General features: G+C 33.0%; 1 protein-coding gene across 1 annotated transcript; it reads right to left on the reverse strand.

Moving 5' to 3' along the window:
- Positions 1-6,044: 6,044 nt before the first annotated feature.
- LOC113693329 (AP2/ERF and B3 domain-containing transcription factor At1g51120-like) lies at positions 6,045-10,605 on the reverse strand. The gene is made up of 2 exons (XM_027211884.2): positions 10,583-10,605; positions 6,045-6,996 (listed from the first exon to the last, which is right to left on the reverse strand). Exons 1-2 carry the CDS (start codon positions 10,603-10,605, stop codon positions 6,045-6,047), a joined length of 975 nt encoding a protein of 324 aa, XP_027067685.1.
- Positions 10,606-11,001: the final 396 nt, after the last annotated feature.

The raw sequence follows: 11,001 nt of genomic DNA on the forward strand, positions 1-11,001 counted from the left end.
GGGTATTTTTGACATTTTATGTTGACCTTGGTCGATCAATCCTTGGTTTTGATGATTAACAAACCAAAATATAGATTTGGGCTAATATTTTTATGTGAGTAATTTGTTAGAACAGATTCTTGTGGCATAAAAGAAGAAGCAAAAACAGGGCACTCATGTGGGACGTCCGAAAGGAAGCTATCGGACGTCCGAAAGGATGAAGAACATCAACGGACGCACGCATCGGACGCACATCGATCGCATCGGACGTTCGAGAAATTTCGCAAAGATTTGATGACTCTCTGACGACGGTCGGACGCAGGGTTCGGACGTCCGACAGGTGGTTTGGACGCAGAGTTCGGACGTCTGACAGGTGGTTCGGACGTCCGACAGGCCAACGGCTAGTTTTGACAGCATTTAATATTTGACCGTTTGAGAGCCTTTTGGAGCCATTTCTCACCTTCTATAAACACCCCAAAGCACAAGAAGACAAGGGACTTTTGTCAACACAAAATACAAGCTTACAAGTGAGATTTTTGATTAGAAAGATTCTTTGTTGGTTGTATAAGGGGTTGGAAAAGTTGGGTTGTGAGGTTGCTCAAGTGAAGGTTACTCTCTAGGAGGAGAAAAACCTTGGTGAAGGTGAACCTATCACTTGAAGTGGTAAAACCTTGGTGAAGGTGAACCTATCACTTGAAGTGGTAAAACCTTGGTGAAGGTTGCCTCATTTGTATAAAATAGTTCTTAATTGGGTGAGTGATCTTTCAAGTATAGGTTGTTGAGGGTTAACTAGAATAGTTGTAAAACTCCTTGGCTCAACAAAAGTGTGTTTGGGGTGAGGAAGGAGTGAGCCTTCACTTGTACATCTTGGTTAGCATCGCCATCAATTGAAGAGGCTATTGGATTGATATTTGGTTTGCATTTCTTATCTTTTCTCTTTAATTAAGTTTTCTTTATTGTGCTTAAATTTGATATATCTTTGTGCATCATTGTGAAATTGTTTGTACTCATTGGGTTGCACCGGGCTCTTACAATTGGTATCAGAGTTTGGTCTCTTTTGATCAAGGTTAACCGCTTAGAGTAAAGATCATGGCAACCATAAAAGTTTCTTTTTTTGAAGGGCAATCTATTGATAGACCACCTATGTTTAATGGTTCTCATTTTAGCATGTGGAAACAAAGAATGATGATTTTCTTACAATCCGTTTATATTGAATTATGGTATGTGGTAGAAGATGGTCCTTATGAAGCTAGAATAGTTGACTCTACCACCAATTTGAGTAGATTAAAGACTAGACAAGAATTGAATGAAAAAGACAAGAGATACCTTTTTTTGAATGCCAAGACCATGTGTATATTGTACAATGCATTAGATGTAAATGAATCTAGTAGGATTAAAGGTTGTAAATCAGCTAAAGATATTTGGGATAAATTGTGTGTATTTCATGAAGGTAACCAAAATATTAAAGAACAAAAGAAATCTTTGCTTGTTTCTCAATATGAATTTTTCAAAATGCATCCTATTGAAAATGTTGATAAGATGTGTAGTAGATTTTGTGACATTATTGAAGATCTTAAATTGCTTGGAAAAGAATATTCTTTGGGTGAGAAAAATAGAAAGATTTTGAATGCCTTACCAAAAGAATGGGAAAACAAAATAAATGCTATAGAAGAGGCAAAGGATTTAAATTCTATATCCATTGAATCTCTTGTGGATACCCTAACCTCTTATGAATTAAAGGTGAAATTCAAAGTGCAAGAGGAAGAAAATGCAAGAATGTATAAGAGAGGCGTAGCTTTTAAAGCATCTCAAGTGGGGGATAACCCATCCTTCATGGGTAATGAAATCATGGAAGTGGACAATGATATAACTCCTCACATCAAAAGTTTCAAGAAAATCTTCAACAAGAGATGCTCAAGAGGAGATTGCAAAATTACATGGGATGAATGTAATTCAAAAAGAGAAAAAGAAGAGTTGGCCCAAATGGCACTAATGGCCGTTGGAGAAGATGAGGTAAGTTCTTATCACTCTTCTTGTGATGAAGATAATGAAGATGATGATGTGAAAATTCTTATGATTAAAATGCATAAAAGTTTGAGAAAATCTTATGCTAAAAATAAAGATTTGAAAACAAAAATAAATGATTTGTTGGAAGAAAACTCCAAACTGTTTCAAGAAAACAAATGTTTAAGAATGGAAAATGATGATTTAAAAAATTAAAAAAGTGTTTTTGATTGCAAAAATAATTTGAAAAGGAAGTTAGAAGAGAAAACAAAGTTTTATGAAAAAATGTTGGAGGAACAAAATGTGTTAAAGAAAAGAATTAATGACTTGAACGAGTTTCTTCAAAATGAAAAATAAAAGTTTTCTCAAACAAAAGAAAGCAAATCTTTTCAAGGCACAAATAAGTTTGCTATGATAAGAAGTAAGAAAATTAGTTGCATTAAATCCACTTATGTGCAAAATACTTCTATCATGTGTAACTTTTGTTGCAAATTTGGACATATGCAAAATGATTGCTATGTAAAGAAAAATATGAGAAAAGACATAAAATTCATGTGGATTGCTAGATCATGTCGTATTAACTCCCAAGGACCCTATAAAGAAAGGGTACCAAATGAAATTTCTCATATTTAGGTACATCATGAAGATTTGATCCAAGTAGTGCTATATGGTTGTAAGTACATTTGAAAATTTTGATATTCAATATGGTCTTGATTTGAAAAATAAAGGGGGAGTTTATTTTTTTTAATTGATGCCAAAAGGGGGAGTAGGATTTATTGAAATTTCTTTGTATGTTGGCACTTTCTAAGGGGGAGCTTTATTTGAACTTATTTGATAAAAAAAATTTTCATTTTGTTTGTCATCATCAAAAAGGGGGAGATTGTTGACCTTGGTCGATCAATCCTTGGTTTTGATGATTAACAAACCAAAATATAGATTTGGGCTAATGTTTTTATGTGAGTAATTTGTTAGAACAGATTCTTGTGGCATAAAAGAAGAAGCAAAAACAGGGCACTCATGTGGGACGTCTGAAAGGAAGCTATCGGACGTCCGAAAGGATGAAGAACATCAACGGACGCACGCATCGGACGCACATCGATCGCATCGGACGTCCGAGAAATTTCGCAAAGATTTGATGACTCTCTGACGACGGTCGGGGTTCGGACGTCCGACAGGTGGTTTGGACGCAGGGTTCGGACGTCCGACAGGTGGTTCGGACGTCCGACAGGCCAACGGCTAGTTTTGACAGCATTTAATATTTGACCGTTGGAGAGCCTTTTGGAGCCATTTCTCACCTTCTATAAACACCCCAAAGCACAAGAAGACAAGGGACTTTTGCCAACACAAAATACAAGCTTACAAGTGAGATTTTTGAATAGAAAGATTCTTTGTTGGTTGTATAAGGGGTTGGGAAAGTTGGGTTGTGAGGTTGCTCAAGTGAAGGTTACTCTCTAGGAGGAGAAAAACCTTGGTGAAGGTGAACCTATTACTTGAAGTGGTAAAACCTTGGTGAAAGTTGTCTCATTTGTATAAAATAGTTCTTAATTGGGTGAGTGATCTTTCAAGTATAGGTTGTTGAGGGTTAACTAGAATAGTTGTAAAACTCCTTGGCTCAACCAAAGTGTGTTTGGGGTGAGGAAGGAGTGAGCCTTCACTTGTACATCTTGGTTAGCATCGCCATCAATTGAAGAGGCTATTGGATTGATATTTGGTTTGCATTTCTTATCTTTTCTCTTTAATTAAGTTTTCTTTATTGTGCTTAAATTTGATATATCTTTGTGCATCATTGTGAAATTATTTGTACTCATTGGGTTGCACCGGACTCTTACATTTTAGGTGACTCCGTTACAAATGATCATATCTGTCACTTTGACACTTTAATCCAAATCATAAGGGGATTATGTATAGCTTTTGAAACCATAGGAGGGTTATATAAAAAATATTAAACCACAGGGGGGTAAAGTGAAATTTGCCCTAACTAAATTGTACACGTCCTAGAATAGCTAATTTTAAATTTTTAGGCGGCGATCTCTTTGCAAAATGTAGAATGGACATTTCATTAAAATGTTGTTTGAATTATGATGCTGGTTTAAGTTTTGAAATATGATAATGATGTCCATAGTTTGACTTTAGAGAATAATAGAATTTTGTTGTCTTCTTTTTCTATAGCTGACAAAAGAGAGAAGATAGAGAATAAATAGTTAATTGACTACGTCAAATAATAGTTCAGTCATTAGCTTGATACAATAGTTTAGGTTTTGTGTTTTGTAAACTTGCCTAATGCTGGCTTGAACCAAACCACAGTTTGACTAGGAAAAAAAAAAGGCAAATAATATATTGTCACAGCTGAATTTTTATTCCACAGCGGTTCTTGTTAAAAATAACAAAACTCCCTCTATCCGAGTCTAAAATGCATTTGAATTTTGAAGGGCAATTTTACTATTTTATTTTATAATAATTGTGGAAATAAAATTCAAGTTGTGATAGTAACACCACCCAAAATAAGTTGGCAATAACAAAATTTTGTTCAAATCACTCTTAAGCTTAAATATTTTTCTCTCCAAGTTCTTTCCATGTAGGCTTGTGGATAGGATGGGTTTTGCCCAAATCCAACTTAAACCCATCTTATTTGTAAGCTTAGATTTTTTATTTTTTATTTTATCCATAATTTTTCCATTATACCTGGAGCCCCAAAGAAAATTATGGACCTAGGAGAAGTCTTCTTGATTATTTTTGCTTTCAAGGCTGTTTAGTGTATTACACATGCAAATCGGTTCTTTTTTATATCCAGGATGAGAAATAGAGCAACAAATTAGAAGTTGATGTGAAACCTTATTGTGCTCAGGCAAATCATGGAAGAGGCAAAACAAGTGAGAATTCTGCAGATGTAGAATTTTTTCTCATGGAGAAGTGGTATAAAGTACTCTTTTTTTTTCATGGGTTTTTTCAGTTGATTAATTATGCAAGTTTGGAAATTGTAATCCAATTTTGCTCTTTCATGTCTCTATGCTTGTTTATATATAAAGTTCAAAATTCTTTTAGGTTGCCATAGGTTCTCTTAATACAAAAATAGTATCCACTAAAGAGATTGAACTTGAATCTGATTTAGCATTAATCCACATACAAGTATTGATTTTAACAGCATGGATAGTTTAAAATTTTATTTTTAAAGCTTCCAACAATGTTGGAAAAGTATGACAACATTGTAATCCTAGTGCAAGAATGGAAACATGTTAATTAACCTCTATTTCTATTTTACTTTGTCCTTTTTAGTTTCACGATTAATAATTAATCACAAACTTTATATATAACGATATATACGTCTCGTGCATAGAGAAAATTTAATTAATCTAGATATTCAATTTGAACACGTATTATAAAAAGAGCAATAGGATATTTAGATAGACTGGGTTACATATCATTATAAACACTAAATATCATGAAGAAAATTGTCATTATATATGAAATACAATGGCAAATTAGTATTAATTTTATTTCAACTAGAAAAGAGAGACAGAGATACTTGAAATCTATTCCTAGAAAAGTTGTATGTAAATTTGAAGTTTGTTTGTCTTTACAAATTACAACTACAAGTAATACTACACTTTATGTCCCTTTTTCCTAATTATATTCACTGATCAATGAAAAATTTTTAATGTCCCACAATAGTAAGAAAACAGTGAAAAATTGCAATGTACCCATAATAGTAACAAAGCATACACATAATTGTAAGAAATCTTAGTTAACTCTATGCAATTAGTAAGATCAAGTAACTTTAAAAAATTTTTAAAAAGAAATCCAAAAAAAGAGGAATCCGGCATCTAAATATCATTCCAGAAACAATGAAAAAATGGTTTTGAAAAAAGAAATAGCAATGTCAGGAGATATGGCCTATTTGTCAACAATGTTTCAGAGAAATTAGCCAGTTAATGGTCAAGAAACCTAATAAAAGTTAACCAAAAAAAAAAAAAAACTATCACAAAAGCTATTCCATCAAGCAATAAGCAATCAGAAAAATTCAGTTGTAGACTCTTCTACTGCTTCAAGTTGTAGGCTGTTTCTCAGATGATTTGCACACCAAATAGCTTAAGTCCCCTATTTACCGAACCATTTTGTTCCATCTCTGGAAGATTATTCTCTCCCTTGGATGAATTTGTCATCAAGGCACCATGAAAACTCTCATGATATCCACCATCAATCATGAGCACAGATTGAAGCTCATCTGATCCATCTTTGAACTCACACAGTGAGAAAATAACCAGGTCTTTTGCCCTCAATCCTTTGTCCCTGACAAATTTATTCCACCCTCGTGTGAAGACAAAGCTTTGGCTACTCTTCCAATAACAGTATCGAAATTTCCATGACCTCATTGACCTGTCAAAGAAAACCAATTCGGCATCATCTTCACCAGCAATGTCCCGATCAGTCTCCTGTACATCACAATTTAGACGAGGGAAGTACATTAATGCGTATTTCTTTGGAATGACAAGTCGGTTAAGTTTTCCGACATCACTAGGAGTGAGCTCCTTGTGGAACAGTTTCTTGCACAGGAATCCTTCGTTGCTAGGCACTGTCGCAAAACTTTGCACGAAGGATTGTGCCCTCAAATAGTCGACAAACTTGGATGGATAGGAACCATCCTTGATCATGTTCAGAACTGCTTGTGTGCTGAATTGGCTCTGAAATTTTGGCTCCTCCTTGGTGATGCTTGTCCATGGAAAGTTTCTGTACGAGTCTCCACCACGGAGTTTGATGGCAGCACTGTCATATGCCATTGCTGCATCGATCTCAGATTTGAAAGTTCCTAACCAAATGCGATCGTGGGCATATATCTGTGCTCCCCAATGTCCATTCCGTTGGGCGACTACTCCTTTGAACCTTGTGCTGGCAACATCAGTATCTTGCTTTTGGCGCTTATTTTGGATCAAATGGCTACTACTGTTTGAATCAAAAATTTCTTGGATGCTATTTGTTGCTGTACCACAAATCTCACTCTCCTCTTGCATGGTAAAGCTGAAAGCCAAACATGCAATTAAAGAATAACCAAAATAATTGGCACAAATGAGAACCTAACAAAGTTGGAAGAGGAAACTGTAACAAAGTTGGAACAAAATGAGAATCATGTTATAGATCAAAATCCAAGCCACTTATATGGATAAAATAGCATCAGATGGATTACCAATCTGGAGCAATACTCAATTCTTTTGCAAGAATTATAGAGCCATTGTATAGATAGCTTCTAATTGAGCTATTATACTATTTCTCTCCTTTCATGCCGAGTGATGACTCCTTGAGAATCATGTTACAAACAATACAAAGACATAAGTTTAAAGATGAATATAAGTTTTAAGCTGTGTTCTACAATTCAATCAAGAGCACTATCAAGGTATAGAACAGTAGATCATCCAAAATTAGTTAGAAAATCAACTCAGTCAGGGTCAGTTTGTCAATCTCGATTGAGTAAAATGATCTAGCTCTTTCTCTTAATCAGAAAATTTCGTAATAGAACAGAAGTGACAGGATGAGTAAAAGTAATGACAATAACAGCATATACTTTCTACGAAATTGAATGTTAATTGGCTGCAATATAACAAATACTCCCTCCCTTTTTTTATAACTGACGTTTAAGAAATTTGCTCTAGTGTACTTTTATCTGTTGTTTTATTATCCCCATACAGTATTAATTTTTTTTTACAATTTTACCCTTTTATCTCTCTTTTCCAATACAGGGTTCTTAATTACTATTCCTAGTAATTATTGCTTCTCTCTTTGTAACAACCCTAGTAAAACAGCACCATTTAGTACTCTAGTGAGAGAAAGCATGGGTGAATTGGACAATTAATGAGGGTACAAAAGGAAAGTAGTGTACAGATTTAAGCAATGAAAAACTTTTCTTAATTGGTGTGCAAAACCTTACGTCAGTTATAAAAAAAGGGAGGGAGTATCATCTAACCAACATCGTGAATAACAATAGCTGGACATAGATGTTTAATTACTATCATATGATTATATTCTTCTGACCAACGGATTTAGGATACGAGTGTTCTTTGATTATTTAATTTTCTGAAAATAGAATAATCATTCCTTCTGCCCAACGGATATCATACAAAAATGACAAGGAAAGATAAAGTAGAGAGCAGATTTTAGGCAGAATATGCACCATAATTAATATAGTCTGAGAAAAATGTACATACGATAATGGAAAAACAAAAAACAAAAACAAAACAAGGAAGCATTTATTATGTATACTTGAAAATCTAAGAACTACCAATGTTCAATTGCCATCTAACTAATAAACCTATTATAACTGGCTAGTTCACTAGAGCTCAATAAGAACTCTTTTTTTTTTTTCTTTTTTGGAGATAAAACAGGTATTTTTTTTATTACTAAAATGGTTGGAAATCTTCCAGCACCCATTTGCTTTACAAATCTGGAAGTGAATTCCAAGTTGAAGTTAAAGAGCCCGATTTGGTATAATGTACTAGGGTATGGGCTTAATAACAACTCTTTTACATAAACAAAACAAGAGAAATTGCTGCACAAGCATTCAGCTTGAGAATCCATAATTCATCTTTTACTTAAAAGTCGCTTCTATTCCTTTGAGAAAGAAATCCACAGAGAGAATAAGAAAACTACTAATAAAAAAATAAAGAGAAAGGAAAAATAAAGAAAAAGAATGGATAAGGGAAAACAAAACACAGTACGTTTATTTGGATAGTGCTTTTATCTCAAATAATATTTCGCTTGCATCATAAACACATTTCTCAACCCACCTTTTTATATTTCCAATCATCTTTTTATCTCACATACATCACATCACAAAGAATGCTACAGTGATTATTCCAAATAATATTTCAAATAATACACTATCCAAACTGTAATCAAATCACAAGAATCCACTTGAACAAGAGGTAGCAAGACTTCTTCCCATGCATCAACATGCTAAAAGTCCAACAAAAGTTAAATCGTGTGATCATTATATGTTCATGATTCATAATTAGTAATCAGTTGAAACTTTATAAGCATATGCCCCATCAATAATCAAAACTAATGTAATTCAAGTTCAAATTTAAGGAACTAAAACGCCAAAAGATTAAGTCTTAAGACGCATCCGAATGGCCCTTTTATGTGTCCAGCAACGAACTGAAGATGAGTACTGTAGTATTTATGCTAAGGGATAATTTAAGAAACCTCCCTTGAGGTTTTTGACAATTTTATTGAGCTTCCCTGAAATTTAAAAAATTACACATACCTTGTCATTAAAAATGACAATTTTACCCTTAAATATTTTAATGAAATTCCCTTATTTGGTATACTTATACTTAGAATGAGTTTTAAAATTATTTTTTCATTCTTTTTCCTTCTTATTCCTTTTTTTTTAATTTTTCCCCAATAAAACTGTAGAACTACCACTATTGTCTCTAGTTTCTATTATAATAAAATGTCAAACTAGTGATTTTTTTGGCGAGTTAATTTTATATGTAATCCAATGTTTTTGCTCATCTTTGTTTTTCATTTTTTGGTATTGAAATTAACAATAAATCAAAATGAAATCACCCAAAAGCACTACTAAATTATGATAATCCCACTACTCCAAAAATTCATAAACTCTAAATGAATTATTTCAACATTTTCTTTTCTATCTTATAAATCTAAATCCATAATAAAATATCATCAAAAGTATCATATCATAATAATAAAATTATTATTATAGTTGTTTATTAAATAGTAGATATGGATATGAAAAATTTAGCACCTTTTTCTCATAATTATACCAAATAATCTTATAATTGTATAGAAAAATAAATTAAAACTCATTACACAAGGGCATTGTTGGGTATTCATTTAAAAAATTGACCAAGTTAATATTATTTTAAGGTTTTGTTATTAAAACTATCAAATCAAAGGAGGTAAGTATAATTTTTCAAATCTTAGGAGAGCTCTGACAAATTGTCAGAAACCTCAAGGGAGGTTGAGGTTTCTGAAATTATCCCTTGTGCTAATTACTGAAAACGTTGAGTTGCCCCAACCCAAAGGACCAGGTTTTGCTTCAAAGAGACCTGCCGTGAAGATTAATTCTTCATCTAGCGGTCAAGATTTTCACACGGGAAACGATATAACTTTCACAACGGCGAAGGGATGATAACACTTCAAAAAGAACAAATTCTTCAATTTTGTACAGATCTCAGCTTCTGGCTACACGGTGACAAGTGCGCCGGTTGGCTTGTTATTCCTTAATTATTTGATACTTTTTATTTTTTTACAAATAACTCTTTCAAATCAAAAAAAAAAAAACCCAGACAAAAGGAATAAAAACACCATGAGTCCACTTGTGACTTTAATATCAAAAGTAATAATTATAACTAAAAAATCCACTTTGATATAAAAGAAAGATCGTGTATTAATAAAAGAATATAAACAATTATGAGTCTATCAATCCAATCTTACATCTTGTATGATGTTTTAAGCATCAAATAAATCTTACAACATCATATATATGTTACAGAAAAATATAAAAAACAATAAACATAAAAAAATAGATATATCATTGTCTCTAGAAGATCAGAAGGATAACATAACCAAACAAGAGAAGCATTACCTGGCTACTTCAATAATCGCCATAGCCTCCAGGGAAAGGTGGATATCAAAAAAAAAAAATATTTGAACACAAATATGTATCACTCTTAAATATGATTTTACAAAGAAGAACTTTTGACAAGGAAAACAAATAACATAAAGAGAAGGCGACCTTGTTTTATTTGATATTCCAAATCTTACCATATTTGACTCGACTTCTTTTTTTTTTCCAATAAATTATGTCTCCTTCCATACTAAAATGTTCTCCTCCTATAGTTAAAATCAAGAGTATAAAATTTCGAACAAAATATACAATAGCCTTAAATAAATAGCTGCTTTATTTACTTGGCTTCCTTAATCGCTATACCTTGAGTTTCCTCAACAATCACAAATCTAGTCACTGATTAGCAATCAGTTTGCCACATATTCTGATGGGCTAGT

This window comes from Coffea arabica, chromosome 6c (assembly GCF_036785885.1).
Source record: "Coffea arabica cultivar ET-39 chromosome 6c, Coffea Arabica ET-39 HiFi, whole genome shotgun sequence".
Lineage (NCBI taxonomy): Eukaryota > Viridiplantae > Streptophyta > Magnoliopsida > Gentianales > Rubiaceae > Coffea > Coffea arabica.

Coding starts and splice junctions, on each gene's coding strand:
- LOC113693329 (XM_027211884.2), bottom strand. CDS start 10,605: ATGGCGATTATTGAAGTAGCCAG. Junction 6,997..10,582: donor GCGATTATTGAAGTAGCCAG/GTAATGCTTCTC, acceptor TTTGGCTTTCAG/CTTTACCATGCAAGAGGAGA.